General features: G+C 39.0%; 1 protein-coding gene across 3 annotated transcripts in view; it reads right to left on the bottom strand.

Moving 5' to 3' along the window:
- Positions 1-599: 599 nt before the first annotated feature.
- The window catches only part of COLEC11 (collectin subfamily member 11), an 86305-nt gene continuing 67995 nt past the window's right edge, over positions 600-18909 (bottom strand). For 2 of the 3 annotated variants that reach the window (XM_077488738.1, XM_077488736.1), the window contains exons 4-7: positions 15685-15756; positions 13825-13878; positions 12237-12332; positions 600-4990 (exon numbers count right to left, since the gene is read on the bottom strand). In XM_077488738.1, coding sequence (XP_077344864.1) covers positions 4581-4990; positions 12237-12332; positions 13825-13878; positions 15685-15756 — 632 coding nt within the window. In that variant the 3' untranslated portion in view covers positions 600-4580. The remainder of the gene's footprint in view (positions 4991-12236; positions 12333-13824; positions 13879-15684; positions 15757-18909) is intronic. The other variant, XM_077488737.1, reaches the window with a different exon arrangement.

Genomic DNA, 18909 nt, shown 5'->3' with positions numbered 1-18909 from the left:
AGTGTCATTTACACAGGAATCACTGCATTTATATAGCAGTGATTACTGTAGAAATGACAATGGTCCCAAAAATGTGTCAAAAATGTCCGATGGGTCCCCCACAATGTCGCAGTCACAATAAAAATCGCTGATCGCTGCCATTACTAGTAAAAAAAATAATAATAAAAAATTATTAATAAAAATGCTATAAAACTATCCCTATTTTGTAAACGCTATAACTTTTGCACAAACCAATCAATAATCGCTTATTGTGATTTTTTTTACCAAAAATATGTAGAAGAATACGTATCGGCCTAAACTGAGGGAAAAAAATGTTTTTTTATATATTTTTGGGGGATATTTATTATAACAAAAAGTAAAAAATAATGCGTTTTTTTTCAAAATTGTCGCTCTATTTTTGTTTATAGCGCAAAAAATAAAAACCGCAGGGGTGATCAAATACCACCAAAAGAAATCTCTATTTGTGGGAAAAAAAGGACGCCAATTTTGTTTGTAAGCCACGTCGCACGACCGCGCAATTGTCAGTTAAAGCGACGCAGTGCCGAATCGCAAAAAGTGGTCTGGTCTTTGACCAGCAAAATGGTCCGGTCTGCAAGTGGTTAAATCTGCTCGGCAATGTGTAGGTAAAACTGTAATGCATACCTTCTTTTTTTTTTTTCTTTTTTTTTATCAAAATGCTTGACTAGAGCTGTCACACTAAACTGCATATACCCATTAGGAAACCAGTCTGCTTGATTTGTACCTAAATTTCATTGAAATAAACATATACTTCACCAGTAAATAAGTTGTTGCTTTTCTACATGATATGTATATATAACTAGATGATTCCAACACACATAAAAAAAAATCATAATATAGAGGGGATTATATGCTTGTAATAAACAATTATGAAATATGTGTTATAGATAGTGTCTAGGTTTAACCTATGTGTATTAATGTATACATTTTTACTTTGCAAATTGGATTTGTTCACATACAACTCAGGGAATATGACAATATTACAAAAAAACTAACACAGAACATCAATAATATTATTTCTGGATAGTCTAATTCATCATTTACAGTAGTCCTCTATATTTACACATCTACAATATATATAAATGCTGTTTATCAAAAGTGGTATGCATACTGATGATATGACATTAAATAACGTAAAAAGAAAAAATGAATCATATGAAAGCACATACAAGATGGCAGCTTTTCTATTTTATACCGAAATCCTGCACGTTCAGTTGAGAAGAAAATTAAAAATGTTTAAGGGTATGTTGTATGTATCATAATTTTATTTTTCACATAAGATTAAATTAGAAAATCTGTGAACCTTGCTTGAAAGTTGGGTAAATCTTATGTGAGAACATTGATAAATAGACCTCTAAGTGTTTTTAGATTTCTTTCTTAATTGAGTGTGCAGAATTGCAGTAAAAATATGAAAAATGCCATCAACCAAGAAAAACATGCTATTTGACTTTTATAGGCCTACTGAGTGAACTGATTCTACAGTCTTCTTGAAGGACATTGGAAATGTGTATGTCATTACAGTTAAATCATTTAAACAATGTATTTGTAGAGCTTAAAGTGCTATTAAACCCAGACTATGAAAAACTCTCATTACATGCTACATGTGTTCATTACATGCTTAACGGAGTGTTCATACTCACAAAGCAAGCAAAGCATTTGTTTTGTGTAGAGTAAAATATACTTGGTTGATCCTGCCTTCAGCTGTCCCTCCTATCTTCTGTGTCTCCACTACAGGCTGAGATTGTGTGAACCAGCTGGTGTCCTCTATGTAGCATGCTCAATTTCAGTCCCCTGCTAAGCTCTTCATTTTCTCTTTTTTCTTATCTGTGCAGGCCACATGACTAAAGAGTCACACATCTGGGCATATACACAGTGGTAAATTATACCCCCTCCCTCTTCCATGTCCTCATATTGCTAAACACTATTGGAGTAAGATATCGTATACACCTACACATTGGTGGCCCGTCTATTAGGGGCACATGGGCGCCATCCCCGTCCATACATCTGGCCCCCTAATCTACATGCAGGGTGCTGGACACATGGATTCCAATGGGTTTTTTTTTAAGCACATGATTAGAGCCAGAGGCTCTAATAGGCTTCAATAAAGGGTGTACTAGGGGCACAGAGCACTGCGCCCTGAGCCCACCCAGGTGTGCGACAATAGTGAATGAATTTTCACTACCGTCCCACTGATTCTTCTCCCGGCCAATCAGGAAGTGGGTCTTAAGACAAGTCTCCCAATTAGCTGAAAGGATAGGTGATCCTATTGGTCGCTAGGAGGGGGAGGGAGGAGATGCACAGCCTCTGTGAGGAGATGCACGAGAAGCAGCCACCCATCGCCTGGAGGGAAACACTGCCCTCTTTATGGGGTAAGTGCAGAGCCGACCAACCGGAGGGGTGCGATTGACCCTACCGACCAACAGGGGGAGTGCAGGTGCATTGTTTGCCACCCCCAATAAAAACACTAGCCGCCACTTCTACTACACCATACTAATGCACAAAAAAATACACATTTTATGTTCAATAAAGACTTATAGGGAGCTGTAAAACAGTTATTTGATATTTATGATCTAATTTGAATCACTCTACTGAAACAGGTTTTTTTTAGTCATGTGATTGGCACAGCACCAATCAGGGCTGATCAGACACATACTCACACTGTAGCGAGCACACATCAGCAAAGTAATAGAAGCCTCTCCTACAGATCTTTCCCTGCAAGTGCCAAAGGACAGGAAGAGATTATGTGATCACACAACAGCACTGCAGGAATCAGGGACTTAGAGGATTTTTAAAATAAAACAAAGTAGAATGATATATATTATTAATGAGAATGAATTATACCAATTAACACTTCTCTGTTTAGGATCACTTTAATATTCTTCTAAAATACACAAGATGCTTTCTAAAAACAAGAATAGCCCACCTTTGTAATATAGAACTCCATGTGCATTTTGAGGGCAATCAACACTAGGTAACAGTAGACAATGAGGTTAACATCTTAGGGCTATTCTGTGATTGGTGAATGTGTTTAGGGGAAGACTGTTGCACACAGGACTTCTGGCTAATCAGGGGTTTGCAGGAGAGGAAAAGAAGATAGAGAAGAGTACTCATCAACTGTGATGGTCAGAAGGAGTGTTAAAGAGTTTTTTTTAGTCAGCAGTTACCTTTTCTCCAGTGGTAAGGCCTACTGCACTGCCACGTAGGCCTCCTGGCCTAGTAAGTGGTACCTAGGGAGCACCACAAAGCTCATGGTGCGAACCTAGATGTGTTTGTGACAGAAGGAATGCAACCAAATATGAAGTGTGTGTGTGTACAGACATCTCATGCTGCTCTGCTTACCTGCTGAGCAAAGTGAATGATGGAGTTAATTAATGTTTGGGTTTGCTTTACAAGCCTCAAAGGATCTGCTCACCACAAAAGATTCCGCATGGCTGTCCATGGTAAACTGATTAGAAAATATGTATATAAGTAATAGATATGGACCTGGTTGCCTTGTAGCTGTTTAGTAAATAGGGAGTCAGTAAATTGCTATGCATTTGTCATGGTTTGCATTTGACTGTCATTAGAATGATCTCCAGTCTTAGAAAAGATGGAGAAGGTTTACCCCTAGTAGTCATCTTTATTCCACAAATTACAATATCCCTCATTTCCGTCTCCAATCAGAATAAACATCCTACCCTTCCCGAAGTAATTTTCAGAATATATTAAGAATAAGAACATAACTAAGTCAATTCACTAAGCTGTGTTGATCATTATTTGCCATAGCAATCACTATTTTCAACAATTTGGGCCAAAAATAACAGTAACTTTGCAAAAAATAACAATCGTTATAACAAATAATTAAAGGTCTATATTTTAGAAAATTGCATTTAGTCTGTTAAATAACCCTTTACTTGCATATTTAAAATTGTAGATACCAGTTTTCCTGGGAAGATGGTAGTGTGGTGAATGCTTTGTCGCCATAACAAGAACAGATACCTATAACTTTTTTTTTTTTCAAAAACGTGATTAGAAAAAACATTAACTGAACCTTCGACTGTCACACTATAACACATAGTTCAAAAGCCTTATAAATGCAACTAGGACATCTTTTTTCTAAGTGTTCCACCATTATGTGATATTGCCTCAACTAAGATCTCAGTCTTTTAACATGTGTTGGCCCACCTGACAGACAAGTTACTGCAATGGAGGGGGCATAACCTTACCAGAAATAAGGTTTGCCTGGGTGTGACTTGGTGTAGGTACTGATTTTCTGTGCAGAGTCAGGTGTATGGTACAGCTACAAAGAAGAAAATATATCCCATATGACCGCATTTCTGGGCTCATGAAATGGCTGGCATCAGGCTATTTGTCGAAAATGTAGGACCAGATGCTTCTCCTGTAAAGCTGCCCATAAAGACAGCCATAGCCATGTAGGCTGCAGGGAATGGTGTGCTATCTCACTGGCAAAAACATCAGACAGAATATATCAATGCAAAACTGCATAACCAAACACTAACGTTTCACTGGCAAATTGCTGAAGTATGTGCTTTCATATGCCATTTACTTGTATAGAAACACAATTATACATTTTCTTTGTCAAACTCACAAATAAAATACATAGTAATGAGACAAGAAACATCATTCCACCCTCCTGACGAGACCATCTCAGCACAGTCCTCCTCATCGTAGGCGTTATTCGGCTCCCCTTGCCTCCATTTGTTGAAGGTCTGCAATGGAGACCGGTCAGAATACACAAAGTGACCTTCCCTATCCAGGTCGTTGATGCCAATAAAAATCCTGCTGAGGCCAGCTTGGTTAATGTATGAAGCCATCAGACTGTTGGTTGCCTCATCCTTGGGCATGCTGAGTGTGCCGCCTCTTCCTTGGCAGTAGGCTTGGGCCTCTATGTATTTCTTCTCCTCTTTTACCAGGAAGTAGATCTTAGTGTCTGTCTCGCGCACTCCAGCAACAACTGCGGGGGAGGGCAGTGCTGAAAAGTGAGCACTTATATTTCTATAACAATCTTAATGTACATTAAAATAATTAGGCAGAGACAAAACCACAAACATGCATGACACGTTTCTATTTTCCTGTTTTTGGAAGAGTACAGGTTTTTGTATAATTATTAATATCAAACCTGATTTTATAAATAAGGATTTAATAGGGAATTTAAGTTATGATACTCAGTTTGCAAATAAATATTAAGAAAGCCTAATGCTACCTGCACTCTAAGCCCTTATACACACACGGTAGGAGATTCCGACGGTATGTGTCCGATCGGACCGTTTTGTTGGATATTCCGACTGTGTGTGGTCTACATCGGACTGTTTCCGTCGGAGTATCCGACGGACCAAGTTTTCCAACTTGTTGGTAACATTTTCCAACAAAATGCTCAGATCGGACAAACTCCGATTATGTGTAGAGAATTCCGATCGTACAAAGTGCCACGCATGCTCAGATCAAATTCCTACACCAAAGCTATTGGCTACTAGCGTGAACATAGTCCCGTCGTAACGAAATAACGTCATCACGTCGGATTTTCCGACAACTTTGTCCGACCGTGTGTATGCAAAAGTTTTGGACAAAATCTGTCGGACAAAATCCGACGGACAAAATCCGATGGATTTGGTTGTCGGAATCTCCGACCGTGTGTACAAGGGCTTAGGAGTGCCTGATTTATAGCTTAGTCAGTTTAGTGACATCTACCTGGAAATGCTAGAAGCTCATAATATGTCTTTTGTGGTGTTCACAATGCTATTATTAGCCTAAAATAATTTTAAAAGATTCTAGATTTCCTTTAGAGACCATTTGCACTTGACTGTCTTGATGTGTTGCATTAAAAATTGCACATTAACATGCATTGCTTTAATGCAGCCCATTTCTTTGAATGGCTCCCAACGCACCAAAGTTGACCAAAAATTGGATGTGCACCATTTTGTGCGATGCAGCGCAGCACAATACACAGTAGTGCATTACCATGTATTGTGGTGTGCTGCAGTGCATTTGCGTCAAAGATGCATTAGGATGGTGCTTTGGGGTGTTATTGAAACATGGCATGTAGCATGGAGTGATATAGTGTTAAACCGCGCTTAGTGTTCAAGCAGCTAGCACTACAAGAGACAACTTGTATAAAAAAGTGGGTATAAACAGTGCAGCGCATAAACATAAACCATACAAATGTAAATTAATATGAATCATAAAGTGAAAAAATTATACATGTATATAAGAGAACTATATTCCTGATTCAGATAATAATGATCAATCACCCGAGTGGAAAAAAATCATCGTTGTGAAAGCTTTTTGCCACCAAATAAAGTGTAACGAGGCATACTGGAACAATCAGACCCTATTTAGCATATATGGGTTAAATGGGCTTTGGTGTCACAACACCTGAATATGGAATCTTCACTGGAGTCACTGGAGTCAATGGACCTTTTGATATTGGAAAGTACTGACAGCCACCGTAGCCAATGGAATGGTATGTAAATTTGTAGGACCTTTCAGAGTGTGGAGTCCTCTCATCAATACTCCATTAGGGCATAAATCCAAGGAGAAAGGATAGAAGAATCGACATAGTGTAAAACCGTAAATACATTTTTTTTTTCATTGCCAGATTGGGCCAAGATTATTTACAGAGGTGCCCCATCGTTACAAAGTAAAATTGCCACTAATATTATCAACCATCCAGTTAAGCCCACATTTTTTCATAAACTTGTAGGTTATTACCCATGTAAAAAATGCATTGTTTGCTTACACAATACATTTGGTGAAAAGAAAACAATACAATTTAAATCTACAGCCACTAATCATGTATACAATTTAAGCATTTTTTCACTTGTGCCACTAGACATATTGTATATCTATTTACTTGTCGATGCAGCAAACAATATTTGGGCAGAACCATCCATTCGTTCTCTGTACAAGTTAAAGAAAATATAGCCAATATCAGAAAGGGATTAACTAATCATTGTGTTCCTAAGCATTATTGTAAATACCACAACCGGGATCCCAGTTGTACACAATTTTTGATTATTGACTATTACATACCACCTTGGCATGGAGGGGCATATACTAGAGGTGTTTCAAAACATTCTGGATTTATCAATTACATTCTTACTCCCCTTCGGGATGAATGTAGAATGGGACATTAATGCTTTTATCAATCAAGCATAAAACAAAGCAAAAATATTAATATTATTATTTTAAGTTAATACACATAATCAGGTTTTTCAATATTTGTATACGAGTTTTTATACAAATTTACATAAGATATTAAGTTTGTATTATTGTTTTAAGCCTTTTCTCAACTTATTAACACCGTATCTGTATTAAATGTTGTTCATCTTTGTTTCTATGTGGAGACTTGTTTTGCAGGATAGGCGCAATCCTGACTTGGTTTTTGTCTTGATTTTCGGACGAGGCTTGACCTGTTTGTTTGGTGCCGACAGTTGTATTATCCTGTCTCTCCACATGGGGGCTAGAGTGATGTTCAATGGGCCGCTTTTGACGTGATGTGGGCCAGTCTATGCCTTGGTTTTTTAAACAAGGCTTGACCCGCTTCCATGTTGTTGTCATTTCCGGTTTCTCGCCTTGTTTTCATTTTGAGGCTTGACGTACACACCTCCCTTTCAGACTGAGGCTCCGGCACCATTTTGCTGATGACCCTGGAAACATTAGGATTATTAAAGGCTGCATCAGATGGCGTGGTCACCTGTTTTCAGGGGTTACATGAGTTAATAAATTGAGCGTGGCAGAGACATTAGGACACCCCAGATGATGTCTGATTGAGATGAAATGCGTTGGGTTTACTGTACTGTCCATGCCATTACAACTTCCCTTTCCATGCATTTGAGGTTTTACTTAAACGTGAGTGATTTACCTTTTTTTAAATACATTTTATTAATGGTTTTATACTATGTCGAGTCTTCTATCCTTTCTTCTTGGATTTATGTCCTAATGGAGTATTGATTAGAGGACTCCACACTCTGAAAAGTCCTACAAATTTGCATACCATTCCATTGGCTACGGTGGCTGTTAGTATTTTCCAATATCATAAGGTCCATTGGGGATGACTCCAAGTGTTGTGACTTCAAAGCCCATTTGACCCATGGTATATGCTAAATAGGGTCTGATTGTTCTGAAGCCTCCTTACACTTTATTTGGTGGCAGAAAGCTTTCACAACAATTATTTTTTTCCACTTGGGTGACTGATCATTATTATCTGAATCACGAATATATGGACTCAATTTTGAAACATTAACTGCCTATGAGTTCTCTTATATACATGTATAATTGTTTTCACTTTATTATTATTCCACAGCGCCTAGAGGCGATTCAGTTCGCATTGTGCGCTATATAAGTATTTCATTCATTCATTCATTCATTCATTATTATTATACAGGATTTATATAGCGCCGACAGTTTACGCAGCGCTTTACAACATTAGGGTAGACATTACAATACAATTCAAGACAGGGGGAATCAGAGGGCCCTGCTTGTTAGAGCTTATGATTCATATTAATTTACATTTGTATGATTTATGTTCAAGCGCTGCACCGTTTATACCCACTCTTTATGTAGCATGCAGTAACGTGTTCTGTTAACACATGAGTTCTCACTACATTGGAGAGGTGTGAATGAGCCCCTAAAGGATACACTTAGGTTCTCCAAAATCAGGAATGGAAAGTTAAAGGGAACCTGTAATAAGAGAAACATGGAGGCTGCCTTTTTTAACCTCCCACTGTACACATTTTAGTTACCAGCCTGGCATGCTAGAACAGTAGATTCAATATTATATAATATATATTCTGAGTCCCTGATCTGGAATGAGTACACAGATCAACCGTTCCGATTTTGGTCTAACTTCAGTGGTAGCACTGTTGTTTCTGGGCCAGAAAATCATTGGGTAATTAAGCAAGAGACATTCAGGCATGTAGTAAATGCAGAAAAAGGTCAGCATTGGCAGTCTCAAATATCTCTAAGTGTACAGGTTTTACTTTAGGGCAGAAATTACTAACTATTAGCAAATTATTCAACTTTATGGTCCATCAGCCACAAGTACAACACACCTGCAGTACTGGCAGACAGATTCAGGAATATACTGTATAAGGGGCAAACATAAAACTGGCTGCAGATCCTAGAACTACTGACTGGAAGATCCAAATTACACAGATTAGTAATATTTACACAACTGAATTCAGTCAGTTACTGCATCTTCTGAATCCATATTTTGGGGATGAAAGGTTTTAAAATGAAAGACCATGTTGCATGGCCGGATATATTTATTATATTCATATATTTTATATAAAATTTACTTCAGGGATTTTTCTGTCCCCTATAAAATTTGTATTTTCTTCTATAATGATTTTTCAGTCGGTTATCAGGTGCTGCCGCCACCATCGCCATAGGAAACTGGCAGCCTTGTGGCTTCATAGCTGATTCCCTACTGCGCGTGTAGGAAGCCCACTGTGCTCTCTCATTGGGCCAGCTGCAGAGCAAAAGGGAGGGGAATCAAATTTCCAGCTGAGTTTGCTGAGTTCAAAACCAGGTCTCTGCCCCCCCCCCCCCCCCCAAAAGGTGCAAAATGTGTCAACGGAGGGGGGGAGGAGGCAAACAAGCAGAGCTTCCCCTTTTGGGTGGAGCTCTGCTTTAAGCACTTGTTAATGAAAATAAAAAATACATTATATTATGCGTTGTATATTTCTGAAGAGTTGTTTAAATATGGAATAGCACAGACTTGTGTAATGATGGTGCATTAGCTGTAGCCACTGATAACATTTTTGCTGAGCAATGAATTTCATGGGCAAAGGTTTGCGGGCACCTATTTGCACTTGTTGGACATCCTATTGCAAAAAATATGGCATCCCTTTGCAGCCAGAAATGTTTTTACAATATTTTGGAATGGATCTCTGGGAATATGTGCCCATTTTGTTGGAAAAGCATTTGTGAGGTCAGGAACTGATGTGGGACAAGTCCTGGCTCACAATTGGTGTTCCATTTCATCCCAAAGGTGTTTAGTGGGGTTGAGGTCAGGACTGTTTGAAGGCCACTTTAGTTTCTCCACACACAGTTTGTGAAACCATGTTTTTTGGACTTGGCATTGTGCACAGAAGTACAGTCATGCTGGATCCAAAACTTTCTCCAATCTGTTGATACATGGTTGGAAGCACACAGTTGGCTAAATTGTCCTTGTGTGCTGTGGCATTAGCAGTATCCTTCACTAGATACACCTGAACTCAATAATTTAGAGTGTCTTGCTAAATAGGCCTATACAGTTGTGATCATAAGTTTACATACCCTGGCAGAATTTATGATTTCTTGGTAATTTTTCAGAGAATATGAATGATAACACAAAAAAAAATTCACTCATGGTTAGTGTTTGGCTGAAGCCATTAAATATCAATCAACTCTGTTTACTCTTTTTAAACCATAATTGCAACAGAAACTACCCAAATTACCTTGATCAAAAGTTTACATGCCTCTGTGATTTTGGCCTGATAACATGCACACAAGTTGACACAAAGGGGTTTGAATGGCTATTAAAGGTAACCATTCTCACCTGTGATCTGTTTGCTTGTAATTAGTGTGTATGTATAAAAGGTCAATGAGTTTCTGGACTCCTGACAGACCCTTGCATCTTTCATCCAGTGCTGCACTGACATTTCTGGATTCTAAGTTATGGGGAAAGCAAAATAATTGTCAAAGGATCTGCGGGAAAAGGTAGTTGAACTGTATAAAATGTCATATAAGATGCCGGAATATAAAATGCCACAAAGTATCCCGCTTACAATACACCAAACAGCACAGAGACAAGCCTCAAACCTTCTGGCACAAAGTCATTTGGAGTGATGAGACCAAAATTTAGCTTTTTGGCCATAACAATATACGCTACATTTGGAAAGGAGTGAACAAGGCCTATGATGAAAGGTTAAATGTTATCAAAAAACACTGGAGGAACATTTGCATTCATCAGCCAGGAAGCTGCTCATGGGATGTACTTGGACATTCCAACATGACAATGATCTAAAACACAAGGTCACAACACAAGTCGTAACAAAAAAATGGCCACTGCCCACACCCATAACTCGCCATCAAAGTAAGGAGCACATGGAGGGCATATACAGGTAAGACAAAAACAATTCCATAGCTCAACTCACTAACCAGTCTACTGACCAACCAAATGAACCTGTCTAACCGTCTGTTAAAAGCAGGGGTTTAGTTAGCACACATTTGTAAACGCATGTGAAAGCTGCAAGGCCTCATCACGGCACCCTGTGTTGCTTGCAGTCCTAACACTACAAATTTATAAGTGTCTCCACAGTGGAAGCACATGCATGGAATAGATAGATGTGGGACAGGTGAGCCTGGAGGCTGCCCAAGCCCACTTAAAGGAACAGGAGCACGCTGGATGCCCAGCAAGAGCACAATGGCAGCGAAGGTGCCCAGCGTGTCCCCAGACCATATATATGAACAGTAACAAACAACTGGCCACTGACCAATGACCACAGCCATAACTGGCCTTCACAGTAAGGAGCACATGGAGGGCATATACATGTAAGACAAACAATTCCATAGCTCATTACACCAACCAGTCTGCTGACCAACCAAATTAACCTGTCTAACCGTCTGTTAAAAGCAGGGGTTTAGTTAGCACAAATTTGCAAACGCAAATGCTGGGCAACTTTTCTGCCATTGTGCTCTTGCTGGGTGTCCAGCGTGCTCCCGTTCTTTTAAGGGGGCTTGGGCAGCCTCCTGGCTCACATGTACCACACCTATCCATTAGATGCATGTGCTTCCACTGTGGAGACAATTATACATTTGTAGTGTTAGGACTACAAGCAACACAGGATGCCGTGACAAGGCCTTGCCGCTTTCACATGTGTTTGTAAATGTGTGCTAACTAAACCACTGCTTTTAACAGACGGTTAGACAGGTTAATTTGGTTGGTCAGCAGACTGGTTGGTGAGTTGAGCTATGGAATTGTTTTTGTCTTACACAAGTTGACCTGTCATTGGCTACCGCAGAATAAAGTGAAGGTTCTGGAGTAAACAGGTGATTGATAATGAATGGCTTCAGCCAAACACTAACCATGAGTGAAAGAAATTTTTTTTGGGTTATCATTCATATTCTCTGAAAAATGGCCAAGAAATCATAAATTCTGCCAAGGTATGTAAAATTATGAGCACAACCGTATAAGCAGCATGGATGTACAGCTGCAAGGGTAAATCAATACATACCATTTTTTACAAACTTCAGCTCTGTTGTCAGCTGTGTGACCTGGATGTCCATCTCTCCAACAGCTTTTCTCAGCTGTCCGCACTCACAGGGTATCCCTGCAAAATGAAGAGCAGGTATCACTATATTTTCTTATTTCTTGGCTTATCCTCATATGAATTGTATTCAATACATTACATATACCAAGTGCCAACCATCTGAGATTGGCTGTACACCCAAAATATGCAGAAATTATGGTTGAACATGTCCCAACAAAACCAGGTGCATGGAATGTGTTCTTAACCAATACCAATACACCTAGATTCTGAGGCAGAAAGCCTGAATTAAAAGACTAAGGTCATGAAAAATATTGTTTTTTTTTTGGTTATACGTGTAATAACAGTATTCAGTATATGCATTTCTTTTTGATAATCACATAATTTCTCTTAATATTTTCTTCACATTTATATGGAGACTGATTTGTCTTGCAAAAGTGATAATGATGGAACTGAGACAAACCATAACACTATTATGAAAGTAACACTACTAAGGAAGCTTACAACAATCACCTTTGAGTCTCTTGGTTAAAATTTTACAAAAATAAGTTTAGAAAACTATAAATATTAATATAAAATAATTGAATTAATTCTAAATACTATTATTGCAATTATTGAACTCAAATAGTTAACAAAATGCAGTGAGGGAAATTTATCAAAACTGGCACATACAGAATCTGGAGAAGTTGTCCATAGCAATCATCTTCTATCTTTCATTTTTGAAGCACATCTGAGCAAACTGAGGTTAGAAGCTGATTACTATGCACAGCTGCTGTAAATTCTGTTGGTGCAATTTCTCGTCAGTGTTTTTTTTTTGCAAAAACGGTCTTCTAGGCTAAAAGAACACAAGAGATTTGGAAAAGATATTAAGTGCAATGTGGCTAAATGTATATGGTGGCAGCATTAGACCCTAAAGTAAATAAAGGTTTGGTCCCTGGAATGTATTCGTTGAGGATGTTATTAAAGCTGAAAATTCGTGTTTTTTTAATTCAAATTTGCTGGTATGTCTCTTCTACCATCAAAGTTCCTCTTCTACCTGCCAGTTCCTTTTCTACTAAATATACTTTGAGTCGGACATGCATGGCTCAGTCTATCTTCTCTGCATGTCATGGTACTTGGATGAAATTTCTTTGCACAAGCGTGGGAGTAATGACATCACAGGACAAGCAATCAAGATGGCTAAAGATGCTAAACTTGCAAGACTGGGCGAAGATAAAAGCTTTAAACAAGGTAGCCACCTTTTCTAAAATGTAAGATTCAGGCAATAGAATGCAACTGCAGATGACTTTGTTGGATTACAGAATCTCAATAGGACCCAAATAAAGATTGCAGTGAACATGAACTGGCAAGATGAGAAGGCCACATACTAAGGATTTTGGGGACAGATGAGTATGGACTGGAAGAGCCGCTTTCACTTTAGGGCATGGCAGATTTTTAATGCACAAAAAACTGACACTTTCAGGAAAAACTATCACACTGGAAATAAAAGTAGATTAAATTAAGTCAGTGAATATCTTTAGTACCATGCTATTAATTCAGAAAATCTTAGGTATACCTGGATCTCCATTTGGACCTGGTGGACCCATGTCACCAACATCTCCCTTCTCACCTGAAAAGTAAAATGCATTGCAATGCTTTATCATTATTTTTTTTTTGGCAAAAGCTGCTTATTCAAGAAGCTTTTCAAATTACTAATATACAAAGGTGCATGTGATTACAATACTATAACAAGAAGCATGTATTTGTAAAGGATATCTAAGATTGAAATAATACCATGTATATACAATGACCCTGTAGCAAGCAGGATGCTTGAAATCCACTAAGAAAACCAATTGTTGGAAACATATCACTTAAAAAGGATACCTTGAAAGTGTTACAGGGGGATTTGTAGGAGGAAGGAAATGGGTGACTAAAAAGGGGATAAAGAATCCAAATAAACACTCAAAGAAACCTCAAGAGGAGTGAACCAATTATTTTGCCACTAGGGCTCGGAATGTGAAAAAATCACGAAAAAACCCCCCAGCATGTCCACGTTGTGCATATCTTTTTAAGATTGGGGCCATTATATGTGACCAAAGTTTCCACTGCCATGATCCTGTTTAAAATATGGGCCCATTCCAAGAGGTGAGGTGAGGAGGTAGATTTCCAGTGTTGAGCTATAGCCAACCTAGCCACTAGTAAATAATGCTGAAAAATGCCCTTTTTAATTTTGGAGCTGAACGCAGGGATCATCGACAATGGGGCAATGGCTGGGGTAGGCTGGATATCAGAAATGCACATGGAGTTGTAGGAAAGGAATATATTTTGCCAGAATGGTAAGGGCAAGCGGCAGTCCCACCAAATGTGAAGGTATGAACTTTCAGTTTCCTGGCATCTCCAGCAAATGTTGGAGGTGGCACGGACGGTATATACGGCCAAGGTCAACTGGGGTCCGATGCCATAATGACATAATCTTGTAGAATTTTTTCCTATAAATATGAATATATGGACAGTTTGAGTAAAAATTAAACAGTTCTTCTAATCCTCTTCAGAAAAGGAGGTACCAGGAAATTTTGATTGAAAAAGGAGATCCCCTCTAGAAGGACCCCCTCTCAAAATTCTACATAACTGGGATAAAGTGTGGTCAAGAGTTACATTACGGGAGAGAAAGCCTTCCAGTTGGGTGAGATTGAGGACTGGGTGGGTTTCTTTCCTAAATTTATGGAGAACGGCAGTAAGTTGGAATTGAGTAAACCACCAGTGGCTATAAACAGAGGATGAAGGGAAATGAAGTTGAGCCTGTGAAATGGTGCAGTCAGGATAGAAGTGTCATAGTTGATGTGGCAGCCCACATGGAATGATTAATCTATCGCATAAACAGTGAAGATGTCGGGTCAGGTAAGCAGGAGTAGTCAGGGGTGGTCTTTGAGATGGAGGTGACCAGGGAAGGGCCCGCAGGTCAAAAGTGGATAAAGCCTTTATCATTATTTTTTAAGGGGCTTTTTTGTTTGATTAACATAGTTGCTCAGAAAAAAATATATAAATTATTATTATTTTTATACAGGATTTATATAGTGCCAACAGTTTGTACAGTGCTTTATAACATCAATAGAGTTTCTAACAAATGGCATATTGCCTAATATTGAATTCTTGAATACTTCCCCACCATCTACAAAGGTCATCTACAAGTCATCTACAAAGATGGGCACTTCTGCAAAGAAAGACAGTGCACAAAAAGGCATGATTAGTTAGTGATGGAGAAAAGATCAGCAGCAGGGAGCCTTACAGGCAATACTATTGATTAGACCTTTGTCCTCCTGCTTGTTTTGTTCCAGCTACCTTTAATGTGTATCTAAACCCAAGAACAAAAATGTACTGTATTTCAGCTTACCATACCAACAGGCATATAGTGTAATCTGGCATCAGAATTAAATACCTTTAGAACCAATGGGGCCGATTTTACCATGGCGACCCATGCTTCCTTTCATTCCCTTTTCACCCACCATTCCTGTAAAACAAAACCATAAATGTCAGATTCCTGCAAGTGGTCTTGTAGTCTTGTTAGGTAACATTGGCTTTGCATATTAATATGATTAAGGCTGGCTATAGACCATCCAAACATCAAAAGCAATGTTCTTAATTTAGAGCACTGTAGGCAATTATTGCGCTATTTCTGAATGTAGAAAGGCCATAATGATTGCCTGAGGCACCCCAGGGAGCACAGGGAACAGGTACAGTCATCAATTCTCTATGTAGAAGAGTAAATGATCCAAGGTATAATATATGTGCTGCTGTCACAACTGGGCCAGGGACACGCGCTGCCAATGCATTGAGGATTAGGCATCTACATAATTAGGAATAATAATAAATATATTTTATCTTAATTAAATGTCAATAAAATGTGTAAAATATACACTCATAAAGTATTTACAGACTATATTTATTATATTTTTTTTTAACTGTGGGCTTCCAACATTTCAGCGCAGTTTGGGGAACATTCCTTTTCTTTTCAGCATGACTGTGCCCCTGTGCATAAAGTCAGCTCCATAAGATATGGTTTAATACATTTGGATGGGGAGGAAATCATGTGGCCTGCACACAGCCCAACCCTACTGAACGTCTTTGGGATGAAATGGAATGTTGAATGCAAGCCAGGTCATCCAACACCAGTTCCTGACTTCACAAATTTTCTTTTAGTTGAATAGGCACAAATTTCCACAGACACACTCCAAAAGCATGTGGAAAGCCTGCTCTTGGTCTATAAACTGTTGGCTGTACAATGTAAAAACAAAGCACACTGAATTTTGAAGATCGCATAGTTTATTGCCATTTAAAAAAAAACATTACACTTATAATCCATAAGCTTGAAATCAGGCTTAACAAAACAGTCTACCGTTGGGCCAAAAACTCTTTGGCGTAATATCCTCAACACCCACAAATATTGCAATTAAATGAGGGGAACTGTAGGAAGATCCTACCTGTGCTGTTTGTGTGAAGATGCCACAGACTCAGACATGCAAGGTAATGAGAAGGGGTGAAGCCACTGCAGAATTTGAATCAGCTTCACATTGACAGCGTGAGCAGGATCTTCCTATAAGCTGCATATTTTTTATTTGCCTGCAATAATCACCATGCTCTGGTTTTATGTTCTATTTTCCAATTTTAGAATTATTTTGGGATACTTGACACAGTGCTTGCAAGGATTCTTAGTGCTTCAGAGAGCTTTACATGTATCAATCCCTGGCACATTCATGGAAAAACTCCACTGCATGAACAGAAGGGCCTTACTAAATTGCAGACTAGGTAGAAATGTGATTATCTTCCCTACATATCCAAATATCTTTTCATAATGAGAAATACTCAGCTCCCACAAGGTCAGCAACATGCTGCTTACTCCTTATGGAGGAGCCAGGGGTATCTCCACAACAGATCATCTATTTGACATAGATATTCTAAAACCTCTACCCATTCCAGCATTGTGTACTCAATATAACACTATAACTACTTTTTGTATTCCCAACAAACACACAATTGGAAGAGTGAGAAACACCCCCCTCCAATCTGCACAAAACTCACATCCCCAAAACCATAAGGCACAACATCAACTACTCCATTGCTTCTTTATACCCTTACCTCAATGCAAAATCGCTAATAGCGTTCAAAAAAACAAAAAGGTTGTGAAAAAAATGTATCGTTTAACGTCCAGTGTTGGCATAGATGCACTTTAAATTTATGCAATCAATTGTCACCTAGGGTCTATAGGCCACCAAAGAGAAAAACAGAAAGGTACAACCACTGTGCAGCACCTGTGTGCAGCGCCTAAAATAACAGATAATAAGATCAAAGTTCATATAAGTACATATTATTTGGATAGTTAAGATTAAAGAATCCTAGCACCAGTTTTCAGTGTGATAGATAAATACACACAACACCACAGTGACGGGGCTAATTTGCTTACCCTCAAATTATAGAGTGATCTAAAAATGCCTTAAAGCTGTTATAGCCATTAGGCTTGGTTCATAGCTATGCATTTTTTAGAGCGTTTTGCCATTTGCAGAAACACACAACAGTCCATTTAACATGGTTTCCTACACGTTCACATTTATGTGTTTTTCAGTCACTGCATTTTTGGAAAGGGTCAGGGACTTTGTTTCCTGCAGCAGATTAAATTTTGCGTGTAATAGACTACAATGGACTTGCACCAAAAATGCAAGTGTTGCGTTTTTGATGCATTTTTAATCTTTTTCATTTTTTTTTCTCCATAACAGATGGTGTATATCTGGTTGTTAAGGAGCGGGCCACCGTGTCCTTAACAGCCGATGAGTAATCAGCTGTCAACAGGCTTCCCCACTGACAGCTGAATGTAAAAACGAGAATTGCCTGCAATACAAAATCAGCAAAAAAAACGTGTGGGGCCCTCCGAGTCTGGTATAGATTTTATGGGGAACCCCCACGCCAAAATTAAAAAAAAAATCCATACCAAACCCTTATCAAGGTCAGAAAAGGGAGGGGACAAGTGAGCAATCCCCCAAATCATACCAGGCCATGTGCCCTCAACATGGGGGTGTGCTTTGGGGCAGGGGGGCTCTGCCCTCCCTCAAAGCACCTTTTCCCCATATTGATGGGGACTAGGGCCTCTTCCCCACAACCCTAGCCAGTGGTCTGCGGGAGGAAGGCTTATTCGGAATCTGGAAGCCCCTATATCCTTCACCCCCTCCCCCCAATGTGAACATAATACCCTAACCATTCACCAAAAAAAAACTGTAAAAATAGACACTTTACGAGTTTTTGACAATTCCCTTTATTAAAAAATAAAAAACAATGTCCCACAGTGTAGATCCATCGTCAATCACAATGCATGTCAGAAAAAAAAATCCCAGCAAAACGCATGAAAAACACGCGTACAAAAACACAAAAAACACACTGCAAAATGCACTGTAGAATGCATCAATCGTAAACTGCATAGATGCAAACTGAGCCTTGTGCAGCAAATCCCCAACTAATGCTGCGTACACACGGGCGGACTGTATGGCGTACTTAGTCCGTCGGAACACATTTCAGTGGACAGTCCGCTCGTGTGTGGGCTTCAGCGGACTTTTTCAGCGTGCACTCTGGCGTACTAAGTATTTCGGATTTTTCGAAATTCTGTCCGTCGTACTTT

Source organism: Lithobates pipiens, unplaced genomic scaffold, assembly GCF_037356315.1.
Source record: "Lithobates pipiens isolate NorthernLeopardFrog02 unplaced genomic scaffold, aLitPip1_a1.2 Scaffold_18, whole genome shotgun sequence".
NCBI lineage: Eukaryota > Metazoa > Chordata > Amphibia > Anura > Ranidae > Lithobates > Lithobates pipiens.
This window is presented reverse-complemented; position numbering and strand designations above follow the sequence as displayed.